At 44.3% G+C, this 23,950-nt stretch overlaps 2 protein-coding genes across 11 annotated transcripts in view; one reads left to right on the top strand and one right to left on the bottom strand.

The window, feature by feature from the left end:
- The window catches only part of LOC117362008 (disintegrin and metalloproteinase domain-containing protein 9-like), a 237,154-nt gene extending 234,744 nt beyond the window's left edge, over positions 1–2,410 (bottom strand). For 2 of the 3 annotated variants that reach the window (XM_033947712.1, XM_033947713.1), the window contains exon 1: positions 2,304–2,410. In XM_033947712.1, coding sequence (XP_033803603.1) covers positions 2,304–2,379 — 76 coding nt within the window. In that variant the 5' untranslated portion in view covers positions 2,380–2,410. The remainder of the gene's footprint in view (positions 1–2,303) is intronic. The other variant, XM_033947714.1, reaches the window with a different exon arrangement.
- Positions 1,512–23,950, top strand: part of FIGLA (folliculogenesis specific bHLH transcription factor) — a 58,772-nt gene continuing 36,333 nt past the window's right edge. For 3 of the 8 annotated variants that reach the window (XM_033947716.1, XM_033947722.1, XM_033947723.1), the window contains exons 1-2: positions 2,515–2,685; positions 15,564–15,810. In XM_033947716.1, coding sequence (XP_033803607.1) covers positions 15,601–15,810 — 210 coding nt within the window. In that variant the 5' untranslated portion in view covers positions 2,515–2,685; positions 15,564–15,600. Of the gene's footprint in view, positions 1,653–2,268; positions 2,398–2,514; positions 2,686–2,736; positions 2,975–15,563; positions 15,811–23,950 lie in introns of those variants that run through there. The other 5 variants (XM_033947717.1, XM_033947721.1, XM_033947719.1 and 2 more) reach the window with 5 other exon arrangements.

Below are 23,950 nucleotides of genomic sequence, written 5' to 3'. Positions count from 1 at the left end.
GACTCAGTCGAGGACAAGGCACGAGGCCTCACAAACGTAGCAGGTTGAACCTCGAGGATATGCTCAGACTGGCTTGCAGGGAGCAAAGTTGAGGCCGGAGCATGTTGAGCAAACACAGTGCTAAGTTCTTAGTCCTGGAAAGATGGCACCATATGCAATAAACTAGTATTGAAGGTACAGCAGTGCACTCCATAGAGTACGACCTCAAGAATGAGTATTCACTATTAATGGAGGCACGCTTCAAATGGGGTCTCATAGAGGCCGGCATGACTGCACTTGTTGCCTGGGTTGCCTGAGACTGGTTGAAAGGCTGAAGGCTTCGTAGTCAGAGGAAAAAAGATACTTGCCTGTCTTCGGAGGATTCTCCAAGGGAGGAGGCTTGGCCTAGGTCGAGGGCTTTTACTAACAAGGCCACTGACGGGGTAGAGGACGAGGCCATTTCAGCAAACAGTTTCATGACCCCGAAAAGTTGCTGAATCTGGACCCAACATGTCCTCAGAGCAGGATTTAGGATGGTGGTCGGGTCTCAAATAGTGAGGACATGAATGTTGTAGGACAGTGAGAAAACCCCACACGGTTACACTGATTACAGTGTCAAAAATCCTGGAACAAGCCGGGACATGAAAAAAAACAACGGCTGAAACGAAGACTCGTGGCTAGGGCTGCCGCCCCAGCCAGTCGACGGAAGAAAAGAACAAAATTTTGTCTTTTTTTTTTTTTTTTTTACACATGCCACACAGCGACTTAAAACTAAAAGTAAAAAAACAAAGCCACGGTGTGAGACAATGGACAATGGGGCAGAGCTAGAAAACAGATGCTTCTCAGCTCTGCAGAAAACCAAGAACTGAGGAGACGCACGCCCTGACTCGGGCGGGAGGGCACTCGCTCATGCGCGGTGTGGCACTCGCCAACTTTGAATTTCTATAAGCAAGTTGCTTGCGAGGCTCTCCGCTACAGGGATACATGGATAATATCACCCACATTTTGAGAACATGCTGCCTGCTTGTCCTGGGATAATACACTAAAATCTTGTCTCTTGCAGTTGACTTTAGAATCTAAATCACAATTTTACAAGAGCTAAAACTCTTTATAGTTTATAAATCTTTCCTTAATTTCTTCTGATGATTTCAGCTATACACAGCCCTATCTAAACTTCACTTTCTGCATGTTGAACTGCTTTCAGCTGTGTATAGCTGAAATTATCATAAGTAATTAAGGAAAAATTTATAAACTATATTTATCAGAAGCAATTAAGGAAAAATTTATAAACTATATAGAGTTTACCTCATGCAAAGTTGTCATTTCTTTAATAAGACATTAACTATTTTTTTCTGCGGCCCTCCAAATACCTACAAATTCAAAATGTGGCTCTGCAAAGGGTTTGAGACCGCTGCTCCAACCCATAGCTAAAGTTCTCTCACCTCTCCAAGCCCCGACCCTCTAATCTTCCTCCCAACCCCACAATTTCCCCGCCTACTAAGATACCTGATGGTCCAGCAAGAGTCTTTGTGGCAGGAGCGCGTCTGCTTTTTAAAATGGCTGCCGCAACTTCTCACAGCTGGTCGTGGCATTTCCTGTAGTACCACGAGGAGGCAGGAGCGAGAGACGTGTTTCCTGCCACGAAGACCCGTGCTGGACCACCAGGTATCTCGGTAGGACGGGAGGGGGATTGTGGGGTTGGGAGGGAGATTAAAGAGTTGGGGCCTGGAGAGCCACAGCCACATGTAAGAAAAGCTGAATGTGGCTCATGAGCCACAGGTTGCCAACCCCTGCCCTAGGCAAACCTCCAGTCTTACATCCGTCTCAATTAAGTTTTCAGGTCCCAACCTGTACCCACCCTCTTTTTTTTTTTTTTTTTATAAACTCAAAATTAGGATCGTCACACAAACATCCTATAAAAATGCAAGTTACAGTATGTGGTGATGGGTCTTTCAAGTTTGTATCGCTATCAGGACATACAGTATTGCATAGTTTTGATTACAACTACTCTTTGCTGTCCCAGATCACTGCCTAGTCTTACCTAATGGTTTGGCCTTTAGCTTATTCATTGCGGTCAATCTAAAAACCAAAACAGCTATGGGATCACATTAGACAAGCCCAATAAGTTCCTCTGTAAAGGGTCTATCTACCACTTTGCCTATCATATACATTGACTTCTCTCATACGTACTGTAGGAGAAGGCGTCCCAAATTTATTTATCTATATTTTTTTTTGGAACAGGACACCCCATCTTTCTTCCTTCGCGCACACTTCCCCAGGAGAGACCCTCAAAAGGGAGGAGGGGAAAATAATTTAAGCCTCACCGTGGCCGAAGGTTAAAGTTCCCAGCAAAAGCAGCAGCAGAAAGCCTTTTAGAGAATAACATCGCAGCTCTACCATACTGAATGGGCTTTCCAGGTGACCGAGAACCAGTATCATATATAAAAAAAAAAAAAAAATTAAGCAAGCGTCATCCCTCCTTCTACATCTATTTAAGTTCTTATGCCCTTTCCTTTCGTGATTTAGAACAGTTGGGGGACCCAACCGCCGTGGGCGTCGAACATTCCGGGGATCAACACGTGCTAATGCTCAGATCCAGGACTGCGTGCGCCTGAGCAAAAGGGCGGAATAGAGCAAAAGCGCGCGCGAGTTTTTCCTAGATAAATGATTGTGGGTAGGCATAGTGTGTGGTGGATGTTTTGTTAGGTAAGATTTAAGGGATTTCACGCTATACTAGAGTACGGGAAGGATAAAATGTTTAGGTAGATGAAAATGTCTAATTGTTGGAGAACGAAAACGTGTTTTTAAAAACAATTGTATGCTTTTAAGACTAGGGTCCTTTAAGTTATTTCTGGAGCTGAGAGTGGAGAGTAATTTTTTTAATTGGGAAGCTCGTTATAGTCTAGGAGAAGGGAGAACAAGTGCTTGCTTTTGGTGGTGTTGGCTTTTGCCTCGCTGAAGCTAAAGAAAGTTGTTCGTGGGTCAGATTTATCAGGTACTAACAAGCGTGAACATTTTTTAAAAAATTTTGACGCCTTTAATTGACAGACACAATCGCCATCGAGACGTTTTTAAGCTAAATGGACTGAACATAGACGTCCAGTGGTTGATTAGATATGTTATTTTCTTCAAATGCTTCGCTCTTTTTTACTCCAAATGTATGGTTGTAGCTGTAAAGTTCAGTTGTTGTTGTTTTGCAAATCCAAAGTGTGCTTGATACTTCTAAATTCATTAGATCGAAGGAAGCTAGAAACTTGGATATTGATCCAATGAATGTTTTGGTAATCCGTTTTGATAGTTCATTGAGGACCATGTTTCCTAGGTCCCTTTTCTATTTTGTTCCTCTCTGCTGTTTCTTCTCTTCCTCGTTTTTTAGCAGACAAACAATCAAACTGATAGGTTGGAAGGGTCCAAATATTTTAATTGTGGGGTTATGTCTTCAGGTAGGTGTGAATAAATTATTTTTTTTTAAATAGTAATGGGGGTAATAATGGAGTTGTGACTCTGCAGTCATGGGCTGTGTCTAGACTTATGCTGGATCTAATTCCTTTTACCTTTCTCATACTGCCACATACCAAGTGTAAAGAAGTAATTTAATTGGAATCGTTCCCTCAATGGCCAGAACATCCCCTTTTACCCAGCAGAGCAAACCTGGTCTTTATTCAAGGACATGGTGAACGAGGCGCAAAATCTGTATATCCCCAGATTCAGAAAAGGGTGCAAAAAGAGCCGAACAAAAGACCCAGCATGGATAACTAAAGAAGTGAAGAAAGCGATAGGTGATAAGAAGAATTCATTCAAGAAATGGAAAAAGGGCAAAACCGAGGAGAACTGGAAAGAACACAGGAAGTATCAAAAAGAATGTCACCTCGTGGTTAGAAAAGCAAAAAGAGAATATGAAGAGAGGCTAGCCAGGGAAGCACGAAATTTCAAACTTCTTCAGATAGGTTAAAGGGAAGCAGCTGGCTAGGGAGGAGATGGGACTGCTGGATGACGGAGATAGGAAGGGAGTGTTGAAGGAGAAGAAAGAAGTGGCGGAAAGACTAAATATGTTCTTTTCGTCAGTACAGGGGAGTATGTGGGGGGTGATTATAATACACAGCAAGGATCAACAAAACCCCTGTCTCCCCTCCCCTTCACATATATCCCCTCTATATCATGCTAACAGCTCTAACAAGATAAATTTATCTTTTTTTATGTCATCTTAGCATATTTTATGCTACAGAACGAATTATTTTTTTTAACATGTATTGTTATGGGAAAACGCGTTTCACATAACGAACTTTTCGCATAACCAACTTGCTCCTGGAACAAATTAAGTTCGTTGTGTGAGGCACCACTGTATTTACAAAAGAGGTCACATCCAACATACCGGAACCTGAACAAATCTTCAAAGGAGACCAAACAGAAAAATTAACATCCATGGAAGTAAGCCTTGAAGACGTACACAGACAGATAGAAAAATTACCGGGTCACCGGGTCTGGACGGAATCCACCCTAGGGTACTGAAAGAACTAAAGGAGGAAATAGCAAGTTTGTAATCTATCTCTGCAAACGGGTGTGATCCCGGAGGATTGGAAGATAGCCAATGTTACGGTCATCTTTAAAAAGAGATCAAGCGGTGACCCGGGGAACTACAGACCAGTGAGTCTGACCTCGGTTCCAGGGAAAATGGTGGAAGCACTGATAAAAGACAACATCGAGGAGCATCTAGAAAGGAATAAACTTATGATAATAAGCCAACATGGCTTCTGCAAGGGAAGATCGTGCCTAACGAACTTATTGCACTTCGAAGAAATTAACAAACGGATGGACAAAGGGGATCCCATAAACATCGTATACTTGGACTTCCAAAAAGCCTTTGTCGAGGTACCCCATGAACGCCTGTTTCGGAACATGAAGAACCATGGGGTGAAGGCGACATACACAGATGGATCAGAAATTGGTTGGCGGGTAGGAAGAAGAGGGTAGGAGTGAAGGGCCACTACTCGGACTGGAGGAGAGTGGTGTTCCGCAGGGGTCGGTGCTTGGACCGCTGCTATTCAATGTATTTATAAATGATCTAGAAACAGGGACGAAGTGCAAAGTAATAAAATTCACAGACGACACCAAACTATTTAGTGGGGTTAGGACTAAAGAGGACATAGAAACATAGAAATAGACGGCAGATAAGGGCCACGGCCCATCAAGTCTGCCCACTCCAGTGATCCTCGCTATCTATCTTTGCGGATAGATCCCACATGTCTATCCCATCTGGCCTTAAAATCCGCCACACTGGTGGCCTCAATAACCCGAAGTGGAAGACTATTCCAGCGATCAACCACCCTTTCAGTGAAGAAGAACTTCCTAGTGTCACTGTGCAGTTTCCCGCCCCTGATTTTCCACGAATGCCCCCTTGTTGCCGCGGGACCCTTGAAGAAGAAGATGTCTTCTTCCACCTTGATGCGGCCCGTGAGATATTTGAATGTCTCGATCATATCTCCCCTCTCTCGACGCTCCTCGAGTGAGTAGAGCTGCAAATTCCCCAACCGCTCCTCGTACGGGAGCTCCCTGAGTCCCGAGACCATCCTGGTGGCCATCCTCTGGACCGACTCCAGTCTCAGCACATCCTTGCGGTAATGCGGCCTCCAGAATTGCACACAGTACTCCAGGTGCGGTCTCACCATGGATCTATATAGTGGCATAATGACTTCAGGTTTACGGCTGATGAAACTCCTGCGTATGCAACCTATGATTTGCCTTGCTTTGGATGAAGCTTGCTCCACTTGGTTTGCCGACTTCATGTCTTCCCTGACAATCACTCCCAAGTCTCTTTCTGCTACAGTTCTTGTCAGGATCTCGCCATTTAGGGTGTAGATCTTGCATGGATTCTGGCTTCCCAGGTGCATGACTTTGCATTTTTTGGCATTGAAACTGAGTTGCCAGGACCTAGACCAGTGCTCCAGCAGAAGTAAGTCATGCACCATATCGTCTGTCATTGCTTTTTTGTCTGTTGTGCTTTTGCTCACTACATTGCACAGTTTGGCATCATCGGCAAACAATGTTATTTTACCTCGAAGCCCTTCTGTCAGGTCTCTTATATAGATGTTGAACAAGATCGGGCCCAGGACGGAGCCCTGTGGCACTCCACTTATCACCTCCGACATCTCGGAGGGAGTGCCATTCACCATCACCCTTTGAAGCCTACCTCCAAGCCAGTTCCCAACCCATTTGGTTAACGTGTCGCCCAAACCTAAAGAACTCATCTTGTTCAGCAACCTGCGGTGTGGCACGCTATCAAATGCTTTGCTGAAATCCAGATAGACGATGTCCAGGGACTCACCAACATCCAGCTTCCTCGTCACCCAGTCAAAGAAGCCGATCAGGTTGGATTGGCACGATCTCCCCTTAGTAAATCCATGTTGGCGGGGATCCCGCAGATTCTCCTCGTCCATGATCCTATCCATTTGGTGTTTGATTAGGGTTTCCATTAGTTTGCTCACTATTGAAGTGAGACTCACTGGTCTGTAGTTTGCCATATCCACCCTGGAGCCTTTCTTGTGTAATGGAATGACGTTAGCCGTCTTCCAGTCCATCGGGACGTTACCTGTACTAAGGGAGAGATTAAAGAGCGCGGATAGTGGTTCCGCCAAGACATCTCCCAACTCCCTGAGTACCCTAGGGTGTAGGTTGTCAGGCCCCATTGCCTTGTTGACCTTGATTTTTGACAGCTCGCAGTAGACGCTGCTGGGTGTAAATTTGAAATTACTAAACGGGTCTACTGATTTAATCCTTGTATGTGGTTGAGGGCCGATTCCCGGCACCTCGCGGGTGAAGACTGAACAGAAGTATTCATTTAACAGTTGGGCCTTTTCCGAGTCCGTCTCCACATGGTCTCCGTCTGGTTTTCTGAGTCGTACTATCCCACCTGAGTTCTTTTTCCTGTCACTAATATACCTGAAGAAGGATTTATCTCCCTTCTGGATATTCTTTGCTAGAGACTCCTCCATGCGGAATTTGGCCTCTCTAACTGCCGCTTTGACGGCTCTTGATTTGGTCAGATAATCTACTCTGGAGTCCTGTGTCCCTGATTGTTTGTAAGAGATGAATGCTTTTTTCTTCTCTTTGATGAGGTCTGAGATCTCCATAGAGAACCACTGTGGCTTGTTGTTCCTACTCCGTTTGCTTACTGATTTAACATAGCGGTTTGTTGCTTCCTGTATGGTGGTTTTCAAAGTTGACCACATTTCTTCCACGCTGTCGGTATCTGCTTGGGTTTGTAGCGCCTGGTGAACGAAGTCTCCCATGTCCTGGAAGTTTGTGTCCTTGAACTTGAGAACCTTGGTCAATGTGGTAGATTTCGTGAAACCTTTCCTGAGATTGAACCATATCATATTGTGGTCACTGGAGGCCAAAGTTTCACCCACCGAGACCTCTGTGATACTTTCTCCGTTGGTAAGTACCAGGTCCAAAATTGCCTGATCCCTTGTTGGCTCAAATACCAGTTGCCTGAGTCCTGCTCCATTCAAAGAGTTTAATAGCTTCCTGCTGCTGCCGGAAGCAGAGGAAAGCGTGACCCAATCCACATCGGGCATGTTGAAGTCACCTACCAATACTGTGTCCCCCCGCAAGGTGATATTCTCTATATCTCCGATTAATTCCAAATCTAGGTCTTCTTGATGTTTTGGGGGTCTGTATACCACGCCAAGATATAGGCATTTGTCCTTCCCTCTGGCCAAATTTACCCAAAGGGATTCCCCAGTGTACTGTACATCTGTGATTCTGGTGACCTTAATGTCATCTTTAGTATATAATGCTACCCCACCTCCCATTTTGCCCTCCCTGTCCCGACGAAGCAAGTTGTAACCTGGTATGACCATGTCCCACCCGTGGGAGTCTGTGAGCCAGGTCTCAGATATCGCCACCACATCCAGGTCGGCATTCCTCATTTCTGTCTCCAAATCTAGGATCTTGTTTCCCAGACTGTGGGCGTTGACGTACATAGCCCTCCATGTTGTGTGCTTGTTGTATCTCAGTGGGGACAATCCCTCTATATCAACTAGACCACCATTAGTATTTTTCGCTTGTCTCTTACACTCCCTAGACCCAGAGCTACAGCGTGTACCTATCCCGGACTCCCCATAACTGCAGTGCGCTCCTATCAGAGACTTGGTAATGTGTGTACCCTGTGGGGGTATTCCCGTTTGGGCTACTTGAGCTCCTTTAGTGCAATTTGCAGCGTGTGCACTCTCGCTGGTCCCAGAATTACAGTGTGTACTCCCTCTAGACCTAGAATTGCTACGTGTACTCCCCTTAGACCCAGAATTGTAATGTGACCCAATGCAGTGTTTACTTAGTTCAGTTCCAAAATAGTATTGGTAGCCCGTACCCTCCCCCAACTCACCTAGTTTAAAGCCCGTACCCTCCCCCAACTTACCTAGTTTAAAGCCCTGTGTAGTAGGTGGGCTAGACGGTGTCCAAGGACGTTCTTCCCCCTCTTGGTCAGGTGTAACCCGTCTGGTCCAAGCAGTCCTTGCAGTGCCTCTCCGTGGTGCAGGAACCCAAAGTTCATCTCCTTGCACCATTCCTGCAGCCAGTCGTTCACCCTCCGGACACGATCCTCCCTGGCACTGCCCTTGCCCCTCACTGGGAGGATCGAGGAGAAGACCACCTGCGCATCCATCCTCCTCAGCTTCTCTCCTAGGGCTCTGAAGTCTTCGGGTATGCTTTCTAGGGTGCTCCTGGCAGTGTCGTTGGTTCCGACATGGATGAGAATCATAGGGAAGTGATCTTGGGGCTTGATGAGTCTGCCAAGGCTAGCAGTTACATCCCGGATCTTGGCCCCCGGCAAGCAGCAGACCTCTCTTGATTGCAGATCTGGTCTACAAATCGGTCCCTCGGTGCCCCTTAGCAGTGAATCCCCGATGACCACAACTCTGCGCTTCCTAGGGGTGGGCCGACCTGTGGACTCTGGAACCGGAACCGTCTGTTCAACCACTTCTTGTACCTCGTTGTCAGGACCTTCCTGTAGCAGCTGGTATCTGTTCTTAAGGGGGATATGTGGTGTCGATGTAGAGCTGCCCTGTATGTGAGAGAGAGAAACAGAATTAGGTTTTCTGCGTTTACCTGTGGATGAAGTCACCAGCTGCCAGGTATCGGCGTCTCCAGTGACTTCCTGAATTCCGACGGTAGGATTCAAGTCTGAAGTTCTGGAAGCTCTGGGTGACTCAAGGATGGTCTTGTCAGGCTCTCGTTCGGCGATCTGAGACAGTTCCTGGATTATTCCGTCGATGAAGGTCTCGTCATCACGGATGCTCCTTAAGCGTTGGATCTCTTCTCTCAGACTCCTCAGCTCTATCATAAGGCTTTCATCTGGTTGATCAATTGGTTCTGTCTGAGTGGAGGCTGAAGACATCTTTGAGGGGATGGCCTCGGTCTGTACAGAGACCTCTGCCCTCTGTCCAGGCTCCCCCTCAGTCTGTACGAAGGACAGCAAAGATTTACAAAGGGACCTGAACAAACTAGGCGAGTGGGCGATGAGATGGCAGATGAGGTTCAGTGTAGAGAAATATAAAGTCTTGCACATAGGAAACAGAAACTCGAGGTACAGCTACATGATGGGAGTGCTGTTATTGAGTGAGAGTACCCAAGAAAGGGACTTGGAGGTAATAGTGGACAAGACAATGAAACCGTCGGCACAGTGCGCAGCGGCCGCTAAGAAAGCGAATAGAATGCTAGGTATAATCAAGAAGGGTATTACAACCAGAACGAAAGAAATTATCCTGCCTTTGTATCGGGCGATGGTGCGCCCGCATCTGGAGTACTGCGTCCAATATTGGTCACCTTACCTAAAGAAGGATATGGCGATACTCAAGAGGGTTCAGAAGAGAGCGACACGTTTGATAAAAGGTATGGAAAACCTTTCATATGCTGAAAGCATTGGAGAAACTGGGGCTCTTTTCCCTGGAGAAGCGGAGACTTAGAGGGGATATGATAAAGACTTACAAGATCATGAAGAGCATAGTGAAAGTGGAGAGGGACAGATTCTTCAAACTTTCAAGAACGAGAGGGCATTCGGAAAAATTAAGAGGGGACGGATTCAGAACCAATGCTAGGAAGTTCTTCACCCAAAGGGTGGTGGACACCTGGAATGCGCTTCCAGAGGGCGTGATAGGACAGGGTACGGTATTGGAGTTCAAGAAGGGATTAGACAATTTTCTGAAGGAAAAGGGGATAGAAGGGTATAGATAGAGGATTACTATACAGGTCCTGGACCAGATGGGCCACCGCGTGTGCGGACTGCTGGGCACAATGGACCTCTGGTCTGACCCAGCAGAGGCACTGCTTATGTTCTTATGCTGTCGGACCCCCTCCCCCAAGGACCAGAGAGACTTGCCCTGCTGTGAATTCAGGTAAAGGAGTTCTTGAATTATTAGGACCTTCTACATCTTTTCACCTCCAACTAACAACCCTCCACCATCTCCAGCAATATTAGTAGTGCAAAGCATCACTCCTGGCAGAATTCTGCATGATTACACACGCTACCTGCCACTAACCCAGAATCTCTCTGCGGCAGAGGGGAGGATTCCGGGTTAGCGGTAGGCAGCATGTGTGAATCATTGCAGATACCACCACCTGATGAAGCAAGTCTTATTAGGGAGAGTACAGGGGAGGGGTGAGATGGGAAAGTTGCTAGCCTAAGGGGAGGGGAAAATGCATGATAATGGAGAGGAGGAAGGAAGAGATGGTGCATGGAGGGGAATAGAGAGGTTTGACCCAGGACATAAGGTAAGGATGGAGAGAGGAGATGGGACAGTGGAAAAGAAACATAAATGTTGGATATGGCAATGGATGGGGTGAGAATGCTGCAAGGGAGAGATGCAAGAGAGAGAGAGAGAGATACACTTGAGGTGGCGGGGGAGAAGGAGGGAGATGTTGGATCCAGGAATAGAATGGAGTGGCAGTGGGAGTGAGGGAAGAGTGTGTAAGAAAAGCTGGACCATGGGGGAAAGTGTAGGAGAGATGTTGGGCTATGAGAATGGGGAGGAAAGGAAGAGGGAGCAGATGATGGGCTATAAGGGTGGAGGAAGGAAGATGCTGTGACTGTTAGAACCCTGAAGGAGAGGAGAGGGTGGCAAGGACACATGAGAAGATAGAAATTAGAGAAAATAGAAGTATGATAATGGGGCATATGTTGAAGATGGAATGGAGGGCTGAGGAAGGAATGAAATGGGAGGAAAGATGGAAATTTGATAGGTAGCTGAAAATGAAAAAGGAGAAGGGTAATAAGGCAGAAAAGAGCTAAAAAGAAATGATAAATATGTCAGAGGCAGATGTAATGAGGGAATAGACAGGAGAAAAGACAAATGGATAGCAGACACTTAAAGGAGAATTACGGTAGCAGTCAACAGGAAAGTAGAAGAGAGAAGAGGCTGAAACCAACATGTTGGAAAATAAAATATCCAGATAACAAAAGTAGAAGAAAAACTTTATTTTAAATGTAATATGGATAATTAGCAAAAATATTGTTTAAATTTTGACAAAGCATGGAATCGCTGATAGTGGAAGTTGAGATTCATAATTGCTGTTAGCAGTTTAGCTGTTGAGGAAGATAAGCTAAAAAGTAGAGAGTGACACGGAGACAAATTTTTCCCCGTCCCTGCGGGAACTCATTTTCATGTCCCGTCTCCGCAAGTTCTTTTCCTGTCCCTGCCCCATTCCTGCAAGTTCCATCCTCATCTGCACAAGCCTCAAACACTAAAATCATAAGTGTTCGAGGCTTGTGCAGTTAAGGCAGAACTTACAGGAATGGGGCAGGGACAAGGACAGCAACAAAACTCATGGGGACAGGGAAATTGAGTTCCTGCGGGGATGGGGAAAAAATTTGTCCCTGTGTCATTCGCTACTAAAAGGTTCCCATGGTAGTTAGTCTTGAGAGCATTTTGAAAGCTATTCAAAAGTTGAATTCCACAGTTGCAAAATTCACGGGGGAGGTGTTTTTTTTTTTTTTTTTTTTAAGATGCGCTTTTAAGCAAAATTGATTGTTTGTTCAAAACTGGAAAAATTTAGAGTTTGAATCTCCCTCTCAGGTTAAACAGGTGCAAGCAGATTTAAATCCCTTCAAGAATTTAATGCTACTACCGATGATGCACAGGAAAATAGAACAGATTGAATCTTTGTTTCATGAACTTCCCCAAAACCCATAAGAATGCTTATAGATTTATTTGAAGTGTTTGGACACTTTGAATTTTCTCCCTAAATCTGTACCACCAGTAAATAGAATAAACTGTTCTTTAGCGTCACTCCAGACTGGCACAGAAACAGATGGATTTACGCTCCTCAGCAGGTAGAGACTTGAGACACTAACGTTTGGCTACAATTGGGCTGTGCAGTCTACAATCAATCTGTTCTCAGTCTCTAGCACAGTGTCTCCCATTTTTTTAGCTCTGGCACACTAAACGGAGTAAATGTTTTTCATGGCACACTAAATGGACCAAATGTTTTTTGCAGTACATTATAACTGAAATTATAAAATTGCAAAACCAATAAAAAATTAAATGAGTTATTTATTTAAAATTCTTTAAGCTATGTATGAGTAATTGTAACCAGTGAAACTAAAGTAGATAGAATAGAATTGCTAATCAATGCGATGGATGTACTTGTTTTTGAGTGCAAATTAACTCAAAACGTGACTCGAGTCGTCAAGAAAACATACATTTCATCATCCATCATCTGCATTTGTTCCTTTTTTTTTCCTATTTCATTTCTGTCAGAGCTGAAAATCCAAGTTCGTAAAGATAAGAAGATCCAAAAAGTAACAAAGCCTTGATTGCTTTTTTGCTCGTTTTTTTTTTTTTGGGGGGGGGGGTTTAAATTCTTAAGATTTTCAACTACGGTACAATTGTCCAACAAATGATTCACAAATATGGATACTTAAAAACTTAAAAAGTAAGGAAGCTGTTCAGCACTGAGCAGCAGTGCCAAATTGTGCTGCTGCTCGTGCAGCTTAGATGGCGAAATTTGATTGCGCAGCCAGTTAGCAGCAGGTCAGGAGTTTGGAAAGCTTGCTCCTGCCTGCTGCTTCTCCACCAGTGATCGGCAGAGGACCCGCTGCACCTCCACCAGATTGGCAGAGGTATGAAGAAAAGGCAGGGAGGGGGGGGGACAGAGGGCAGAGTCTGGGAGGGAGAGTGCAGTGTCTGACAGGGGATGGAAGGGTGCTGGGTGCAGAGACTGACAGGGGAGGAAGGAAGGGAGCTAGGTGCAGTGCCTGGCGGGAGGGGAGGAAGGAAGGGTGCTGGGTGCAGTATCTGACGGGAGGGATGTGGGGAAGGGGCTGGGTGCAGAGCCTGACAGGGCAGGACACTTGAATATTAAGCCGCCCAACTTATTCGAGTCAACCATTTTTCCTCCTTTTTGGGGGGATAAAGGGGTCTCGACATATTCAAATATATACAGTAATTCCTGTCATCTGAAGTATTTGACCTAGAAAGTGTTTATGGTGGCAGTCACTTCAGCTCACGGTTAGTGAGCTTTAGTTCTTAGTAATGTATCTACCTTATACTAAATTTCATCACAATAGAGTAATTCTGCATGCATAGCAAGTTCCTTAATATCATGTCAGCACTCCATCTTAACCAGTCAATTGTTCTGCCAACATTTTTTTTCCCCAAAGCTACATGACCATCCTGACAAAACCATACTGCATAGTTTAGACTGAAAGCAAGCCTTAAGTCTTATCTGAAGCGGTCTAAAGCCCATAGACAGTCCACTCAGATTTTTGTCTTTTGATCCAAACCAGTTGGAGGTAGCCATTGGCAAGCACACAACTCTAATTGGTTAGCAGATTGCATCTCCTTTACTTATACCCAGGCTGGGCTGACTATTGAGAGTTATATCGAGACTCATAATGTCAGAACCATCGTAATGTCCGTAGCCCACTTAATTAGCCTTCATAGAGGAGATTTACAAAGCTGCAGTGTAGTTGCCAGTCTATACATCCACATCCCACTACTGCCTTGAGCAGAATTACCAAGATAACAGCTAGTTCAGAACTTGTTTTGGTGTCTAGAATCAACTCCACTCCCCTTAGGCCCTGTTTTATTCTATTCCAGGCTGCATCTTCACAATTAGTTTGTATTCAGTTTCAGGGTAATTGCTTTAAAGGCCTTGATGTTTGGAATGCCTGTTTGCCTAGCCTTATTTTTTCAGTGGGCCTGCTTGTCTTCTGAGAAAGTGAAGTTACATATTTGTAGCAGATGTTCTCCAAGGACAGCAGGCCAAATATTCTCATAGACCCTTACCTCTCCTTAATGTATTCTTTAAGCTTGTATGACAGTGTACAGTATGTATTCTTTAAGCTTGACGGTGTTCCACACAGACATCTTATAAATAAACTGAGTGCTCTTGGGATGGGTCCCAAAGTGTCAAGAACTGGTTGAGTGGAAGGTGACAGAGGGTAATGATCAATGGAGATGGCTCTGACAAAAGGGATGTTACCAGTGGTGTGCCTCAAGGTTCTGTTCTTGGGCCAGTTCTTTTTAACGTTTTTATAAACAATATTGCTGAAGGGTTGTCGGGTAAGATTTGCCCCTTTGTGGATGATACAAAAATCTGCACTAGAGTAGACATGCCTGATGGTGTGAATAACATGAAGAAAGACCTGGCAAAGCTTGAAGAATGGTCTGAAATTTGGCAGCTAAAATTTAATGCTAAGAAATACAAGGTCATGCATTTAGGCTGCAAAAATCCAAGTGGGACTTGGGTGTGATTGTATGTGATGATCTTAAGGTGGCCAAACAGGTTGAAAAGGTGACGGCGAAAGCTAGAAGGATGCTAGGTTGCATAGGGAGAGGTATGGCTAGTAGGAAAAAGGAAGTATTGATGCCCCTGTATAAGACTTTGGTGAGACCTCATTTAGAATATTGTGTACAATTCTGGAGGCTGCACCCTTCAAAAAGATATAAAAAGGATGGAGTTGGTCCAGAGGAAGTCTACTAAAATGGTATGTGTATAAGGTGTATTGGGACTTAAAGATCTCAATCTGTATACGTTGGAGGAAAGGTGGGAGAGGGGAGATATGATAGCGACGTTTAAATACCTATATAATGTAAATGTGCATGAGTTGAGTCTCTTTATTTTGAAAGGAAACTCGGCATGAGAGGGCATAGGAAGAAGTTAAAAGGTGATAGGCTCTGAAGTAATCTAAGGAAATATTTTTTGACAGAAAGGGTGGTAGATGCATGGAGACAGAGACTGTGTCTGAATTCAAAAGGTCCTGGGATAGGCAAGTGGTATCTCTCGGAAAGAGATAATGGTTGCTGCCAATGGGCAGAATAGTGGGCCATTTGGCCTTTATCTGCCATCATGTTTCTATGAAGGCACCCGCTCAATCATGGTGCTAAACTGTTACTGGTAGAAACTTCTAACAACTTCTAGCAAGTATGTGTGCTTGGCTCCATCAGATGATATCATCCAACTGTGAGAATATTTAGCTTGCTGTCTTTGGAGAACACCTGCTACAGATAAGTAACTTTGCTATACAGTCGCTTGGTCCTCACTGAAAACTGTATGTTTCCTTCATCCCCCCCCCCTTCTTTGTCTAGGCAGCTACATCTCAAACTAAGTGATGAAGGGGTAAAGATGTCTGAGGAAAATGTTGGTCCCCAGTTATGTGTGACTCCACCACCTGAGCTGTTGGAAGATATGCTTAGTGAGCAATTTGGTCCTCTGCCTTTCATGGCAACCATAAACAGATTGAGAAAACTTCCTTCAGGACAGTACATACCTACCGAAAACTTTGAGGAAGTATTAGAGAGAAGGCAGACGGCCAACGCCAAGGAGAGAGAACGGGTAAGAGAATTAAGGTCTCTGGAAATGCAGACGTTTATATATAGACCTTTTTATATTCATGCATTTTAATGTTCATTCTAATATTGTAGAGCAGTGGTCTCAAACTCAAACCCTTTGCGGGGCCACATTTTGGATTTGTAGGTACTTGGAGGGCCGCAAAAAAAATAGTTAATGTCTTATTAAAGAAATGACAATTTTGCATGAGGTAAAACTCTTTATAGTTTATAAAAATTTCCTTTAACAGTTAAAAGGAAAGATATACAGTGGTTTACGAGCATAATTTGTTCCAGAAGCATGCTCTTAAACCAAAACACTTGTATATCAAAGCAACTTTTCCTATAAGAATTAGCATAAACTTGAACAATTCGTTCCACATCCCCAAAATCTTAATTACAATTAGGGACGCCTCCACCGCTGCCTCTGCCACAGACCCATCCACACGGCTCCTCCAATTCTCCTCCTCTGCTGCTGTTCGCTGCCTCTCACTGCGAGTGGTGCTGGCTAAGCAAACGCTGCCACCGCCGCCACAGAGCCCGACTGGACACTGTTGGCTCTGCCGCTCCCGGACGCTGCACCCCCCGGATGCCACTACCCCCTCTGCTGGGACTCTGAAGTGCTGGCTCACTCCTGCCAGACGCACCCTGACTCCCATGCTCCACCCGAGGCCACCGGCGCTTCTATCGCCTCTTCCCCTCCCCGACTGGCCCTGTCCTTACCCCTGCACCGCCGGTGATAAAAGTGCCTGCCGCCGGTCTGCTGCTGAGCCTTGAGCATCTGCGCATGCTCAAGGTCTTCTGGATCTCATCCTCACCGAGATTCTCATGAGAATCTCGGGGAGGGTGAGATCCAGAAGGCCTGAGCATGCGCAGATGCTCAAGGCTCAGCAGCAGACCGGCGGCAGGCACTTTTATCACCGGCGGTGCAGGGGTAAGGACAGGGCCAGTCGGGGAGGGGAGGGGAAGAGGCGATAGAAGCGCCGGTGGCCTCGGGGGAAGCAATACTGTTGGTTCCTGCGGTCAGGTCGGGTGGGGGCTCGCAAATCGAGTCAATGCTCGGTTTACGAGTCAAAAGTTTGCTTAGTGTTTTGCTCGTCTTGCAAAACACTCGCAAACCGGGTTACTCGTAAACCGAGGTTTGACTGTACTATAAAGAGTTTTACCTTATGCAAAATTGTCATTTCTTTAATAAGACATTAACTATTTTTTCTGCAGCCCTCCAAGTACTCTATTTTTTTCTGCAGCCTTCGCATTTAAAGTTTAATATCTTTTCTTTCTCAAAACTGACACATTTCAATCACTATATTGAAAATAAAATCATTTTCCCTACCGGTACTTTTGTTGGCTGGTGACTTTATTTTTCTGTGCTTTTAACTATGTTTCCAGGGCCTTCTTGTCCTTTGACTGTTTTTCTCTCCGTCTTCACGTTCTGCCTTGCATCCATCTTTGGCATTAACTTAATATTCAATTTTTCTGCTTTCTTTTCAAAATCAACGTTTCCATGTCTTACCTTCCCTTCTATCTTTCTCTTCTTCCATCCCTATTTCCATGGACTGACATCTCTTTCCTTCCCTTCTATCTCTCTCTTCTTCCATCCCTATTTCCATGGACTGACATCTCTTTCCTTCCCTTCTATCTCTCTCTTCTTCCATCCTATTTCCATGGTCTGACATCTATTTCCATGGACTGACATCTCTTTCCTTCCCTGACATCGCGCTCTTCTTCCATCCTTCCTTTCCCCTGGTCTGGCATCTCTTTCCTTCCCTGACATCGCGCTCTTCTTCCATCCTTCCTTTCCCCTGGTCTGGCATCTCTTTCCTTCCCTGACATCGCGCTCTTCTTCCATCCTTCCTTTCCCCTGGTCTGGCATCTCTTTCCTTCCCTGACATCTCTTGTTCCTCTCCTCTCCCTTGTCTTCCTTCCCTCTCTTTCCCCAATTTGGGTGCAGCAGCAACAGAAGCAGCATTTCCCTTCCCCCTTTTCTGTGCAGGAGAGGCATTTCTCTTCCCCCTACCCTCCCACTCCCTTTCCTTGTACAGCAGCAGCAGCATTTCCCTAGGGTCCCCCTTTCCTATGCAGCAGAAGTAATTCTCTTTCCCCTCCCCTTCCATTCCCTTCCTTGTGGAGCAGCAGCGTGTCTGGCCGGCTCCCTTGCTCAGTCAATTGTTCCGTTCAAAGCCGCGGGTGGCGGCTCCTCGCGAGATCCGCGCCTGCGTCTGAATCCTCTGATGTTGTGACGTCATAGAGGCTTCCGATGCAGGAGTGGATAGCGCGAGGAGCCGTCACCCGCGGCTTTGAACGGAATGATGACTGAGCAAGGAAGCCAGCCAGAAACGCTGCTGCTCCACAAGGGAAGGGGGAATAGAAATGCTGGTGTGGATGGCACCAGGAGCTTCCGCTAGCCGCAGCTTTCACCAAAACAATCAACTGCATCAAGGGAGCAGTTGATCATCGCGTTCAGATAGCGGGCCGCAAAATAGCACCTAGGGAGCCGCATGCGGCCCATGGGCCGCGTGTTTGAGACCGCTGTTGTAGAGTGTGCTATATAACACTGGCTATAGGATTTGCCTGTATCGTCATGTCATTATGACTTAAGAATATATATATTTTTTTCCTTTTATTGAAAAATAATGCAATTAAAAACATCCGAATTTGTAGTTGTATACAAAACAATTCATTAATTCATTATATATCATCATTTCATAATAAAAACTGAGATTTTAAAAATATCTATATTAGTCTGATATTTTTCAACCCTCCCATTCTGCCCTCCAATCTCTCCCCCAACCCCCTGTGGAAGGATGTGTGCAGGAGATATGTATAGTGTAAGCACAGATTAAGAATTTTTGTTAATGGTTGTAATCCACACAAGCAGATTTTTCTGACATTATTGGTTTATTTAAACCACTCCTTTCTACCACCAACTGCATTGGCTCCCATTCGAATCGAGAGTCCTATTCAAATTCGCCTGCTTCTGCTACAAAACAGCATTTGGCCTACTACCTAGATACCTCAATCACCACTTCACTCTGAATCGCACCAACAAGAAATCCCGCAGAATTCAGCTGTTCATCTTCCCCTCCCTAAAATTATGTCAGCTCAATAGATTCCTCGATAAAACCTTCGCCTTCCAGGCGGCTAAGCTGAACCCTTGGCTAGCCCAAATGTTGCTCGAGGCCCCTACCTACCTCAGCTTCAGAAAGTTACTCAAAACGCACCTATTCCGCGAACAGGACCTTAAACCCCCGTTCCCCCCGCAATAATCCCAACCCTGCCCTTCCTCCCCCTCCAACTGCTCTCCCCTTCCTCCCTCCCCTTATTAGGTTTCTTGCTCTTTCTCTCTTACCGTCCAACCTAACCTTTGACATTGCTGATAATTCTGATAAACTCTGTTAAAACGTCCCCTCATACCCTTCTTTGTTGCTTGTAACTTTGACAAAATGTTGTAAATCTGTGTGTCATCATGGATCTTAATTAACTGATGTGAACCGCCTAGAACTTCTTGGGTATGGCGGTATACAAGAATAAATTATTATTATTAAGGAGTAAATCTTTAAAATACACTGCCATGTGTGAGTGTGCAAACTGCACATATGCACTTGACATTTTGGGAGTACTGTAATATTCAGTTTGCAGTGGTTAGAAGGTTGTAAGCTGTTCATAGTCACAGGCTGAACTAACCCAAGATAGTCAATGTAACACAGGACTTGCTAGCCAAATCCCCAAGCGGGATTGCTTTCTGCTTAGAGGGGTATAGCCTGGTTTACAGAAGCAGAAGGCCATGTTGGATGGTGAGGCATCAAACAGGAAACACTGGAACTACAAGTCGGCATATGAAATCGCCACCAATAGTTTCCTTTATAGTTGCCTGTAAGAATGGATGCTACAGAAGTGAATGATGAAGTAGATCTAAGCTGTATGACAAAGGGGCTCCTGAAGGTTACACCACCCTCTTAACAGAAAGACATTTGCCCTGGAGCCTTGAAATTGCACTGTTGTATGCATTAAGGTAGGGTTGCTATGTATCTGATCCTAATCAACTTGAGACTAAAGTCCCACAACAAAGCTAATGAAGAAACTGTACCGATTAGTAGAAGCATCAGGAAACACCTAAGAGCTCACAAACTCTGAATATGAAAAAATGTTGTGTACTCTTGCTGGGTAAGTTCAACACAAGAGAAGAGGCTGACTGAATTTCGTTGACTGTGCCAAAATGGTGCAAAATCCATTTCTAAAAAATTTTGTGCTCCCCCTCCCCCCCTCCCCAAACTTGTGGGCCCTCAGCCTATATTAATAATCCCCAGTGTTCTAGGGATATTATAGTACAGGAGTGATTTCCAGTTATATCTGCTTATCCCTGGACCAACGGGGATTGTAAGGTAGTTGCAAGGAGTGGGGGTGGCCCTACTTTTTGTGTCTATGTGTGTGTTGGGTTTTTCTTTTAAGTACTATGACTATAAGTAATGTAATTACCATTATGCACAACAGTTTATATGGAAGAGTGCTCCAAATAACTGAATTTTGTATGAAAAGCATTTGTTACGTGCCTTTCGGATTCATACGCTAGGTGTCCAATCCCTTCCCGCAATCTGGGAGTTGTAGAAATCCAAACACTTTTCTGATCACATGCTGAAGCCAACTACAGTTTCAGTTTCTGCAAGTAATCTGTGCAGGTGTTTTGAATTTCTCTGCTTTTTCTTCTTTTTCACTTAAAGTTCATTTTTTTTATGGTGGATTCAGTGCCTTGAGACCCCTTTTCTGGTGGTCCTCTGTTGGAGAAAAAGACGCAGTTCTGTGAGTCCAGACTTCTGCTTCACAGTAAAACTTTGGTGAATCTGTGGAGCCAGCATGCCTTGTGCCACCATTCTTTGAGCCTGGGTCCATTTCCCTGGGAGTTTGCTTGCCCGCTGACTTTGTCAGGGGTTTAAGTGCAGGCTGTATGCGCCCTGAGTGAACATCCCCTGGGTTTCTGAACATCCCATGGGATTCAGGGTGCAGGCTGCATTTCTACCCCTCCCTCCCCCCCCCCCCCCCCGGTCGCATGGAGAGGATCTATGGGGTGGAGGTTAGTCAGTGTCCAGCCGACTGGCAGTCCGAAGATGTTCAAGTCTGGTCAATTTGGAGCTATTCTGAGGCAGAAAATCCTTTTCTCCATTCAGTTGCTGTCTAAAAAAGCTTGCAGGCAAGGGACTGAGGCAGCCTCAGTTATTTCCTATGGGAACTTCGGGGGTGGTTTGTTAAAACATGATAAAATGTGTTTTTCAGTTTCTGAGGGTAGAGTACATGTTCCCCAGATCCTAAATCACTATTTTTTTATTTTCGTATTTCGTTTATTTTTGCCGTTTTTGGCACACATTCACTGGCAGCGGCCATCTCAGATTTTTATCGATTTTTCTTTTCTTTTTTTTTCCAAAGATTTATTTCTGCCACAAAACCTCTCAATTTGATTAAAAATCGTTTGGGATGGACTCCCCAGCCCCTAATCTATTGAATGTGTGCCTTGATTGTACTGGATCTGTGACTGTATACCGCGTGCTGCAGCACACTAGAGGACAGATACTGGACGACTGGAAGATAGCGAATGTCATGCCAATTTTCAAAAAAGGATCGAGAGGAGAACCGGGCAACTACAGACCGTGAGCCTTACGTCTGTCCCTGGAAAGATGGTTGAAGCACTGATTAAAGATAGCATAGTCCAGCATTTAGATACACACAACCTGATAAAAGCAAGTCAACATGGCTTCAGGAAAGGTAAATCATGTTTAACGAATTTACTTAAATTTTTTGAGACCGTGAATGAACAAATTGATAGTGGAGAACCGGTGGACATAATATACTTAGACTTTCAGAAAGCGTTCGACAAAATTCCACACAAAAGACTTCTCAGGAAACTACAAAGCCATGGAATAGAGGGGGATATACAAAGATGGATAGGCAAATGGCTGGAGAACAGGAAACAGAGAGTGGGCATAAATGGGAAGTTCTCCGACTGGGAGAAAGTAACTAGCGGTGTACCCCAGGGCTCGGTACTTGGGCCGATCTTATTTAATATCTATATAAATGACCTAGAAGAAGGAACATCCAGCGAGATCATCAAGTTTGCAGATGACACTAAGCTATGCCGGGCAATCAGATTGCAAAAGGATAGCGAGGAACTCCAGAGAGATTTGGGTCAGTTAGAGAAATGGGCAGAGAAATGGTAGATGAAGTTTAACGTGGAGAAATGCAAAGTGATGCATTTAGACAGTAAGAATAAGGAACATGAGTATAGAATGTCAGGTGCAACTCTAGGTAAGAGCGAACAAGAAAAGGACCTGGGTGTACTGATAGATAGGACCCTGAAACCATCAGCACAATGTACGACGGCGGCAAAGAAAGCAAACTAGATGCACATCTCCTTATGAGAGGCATAGAAGGATATGGGTGACTAAAAATTACACCAGGTGTACACCTGACAGGGCCTCCACATGTGCGGATCACCGGACTTGATGGACCGATGGTCTGATCCGGGGATGGCGCTTCTTATGTTCACCTCTTTCAGGTTCTGCATGGCTGGGAAACTGGCTGGGTTCCTGATTTGGGGGTAATATCTCACCCATAGGCTATTCTGGAATTTATTATTTATTTTAAAAATTTCTATACCATTTTAAAACTAAACGGTTTATGTAATTTATATACATAATTTTGCAAAAACATAATAAAACACACACAATCAATCAGAAATCATATCTACAAATTAATACCATAGCTTATATAATGAAAATCACGAATAATCCATCAACTATGCAGAAAGGAAAATTGACTAAAAAAGGCATCTACAAATAATTGCGTCTTGAGTAATTTTCTAAACATGCCCTTTTCACTATAGTTTCGTATTTGGCCTACAAGGAAGTTCATATTTTAACTCCTGCACAGCATAAAGTCGTTTTGCCAGTCTCAAGAAGCCTTGGGTTAACATTCATCTTAAGTAGAACTAAATTCTCAGAACGTAGTGATCTGTTTGGTATATAACTAAGCATACTATTTTTAAAACAATTTTGGTATGTTTCCATACAAGAATTGATGGCAAATCATTACTGCTTTTTATTGTATTCTGAAGGCAACTGGTAGCCAATGCAGTTGTTGAAGATATGGCGAAATGTGATCATATTTTGCCAATCCCATTATCAATCTTGCTACTGCATTTTGTATAACCTGCAATGCCCTACACCTTGCTTTTGTTATGCCAAGGTGTACAGGGCATTGCAGTAATCATGTCTTGGTAAAACAATATATAAACAAGTATCCCAAGTGGTATTAAATTATAAATGGAAGCAAGCTAACATACCACTATAACCATAAAGTGCATCACACTATTTTACCACGGTCTCAGAACTGGAGCCTACGCATAGTCCTTATATCACAAACTCGAGTGATCAGCGTAGCAATTTAGCTCCCTGCTCCAATCATTGACCGCTTGGATCTTAAAACATATAAACTTTAATAATTTACTCCTAAAATATTTCTTATAGAAAAAATTTTTTTAATTATATATACTTAATTCTTTTTGTAAAAAACATCAGTGCAAATTTGTCCACATTGTATGCACTATTAAAGGATTTGAAAAAATGACAAGCTACTTATCTTAAACGGCGCTTGTCTCTGGATACATTTTTTCAAGCAGTGCTCAACTATTTGCACAAGCCAGTATTGCACAAGCCGACGCGGCCAGCGTTTCGCGGACTCACTGCTTGTCCGCTGCTTCAGGGCCAGCACTACGGCATTCAATTCATTTTTATCTCCTGAATGTCCTGTGAAATAACTGCTTCTTGCCTTTTGATCCTTAAGTGCTGCTGAGGTCTGCTCCCTTCAGAGGTTTGAGTTATTCTTAGGGTTTATGGCATACAATGTGGACAAATTTGCACTGATGTTTTTTACAAAAAGAATTAAAAGTATATATAATTTAAAAAAAAATTTTCTATAAGAAATATTTTAGGAGTAAATTATTAAAGTTTATATGTTTTAAGATCCAAGCGGTCAATGATTGGAGCAGGGAGCTAAATCGCTACGCTGATCACTCGAGTTTGTGATATAAGGACTATGCGTAGGCTCCAGTTCTGAGACCGTGGTAAAATAGTGTGATGCACTTTATGGTTATAGTGGTA

Source organism: Geotrypetes seraphini, chromosome 6 (genome assembly GCF_902459505.1).
Source record: "Geotrypetes seraphini chromosome 6, aGeoSer1.1, whole genome shotgun sequence".
NCBI classification, from domain to species: Eukaryota; Metazoa; Chordata; class Amphibia; order Gymnophiona; family Dermophiidae; genus Geotrypetes; species Geotrypetes seraphini.
Note: the sequence above shows the minus strand (reverse complement) of the source record. Positions and strands in the feature narration are given on the sequence as shown.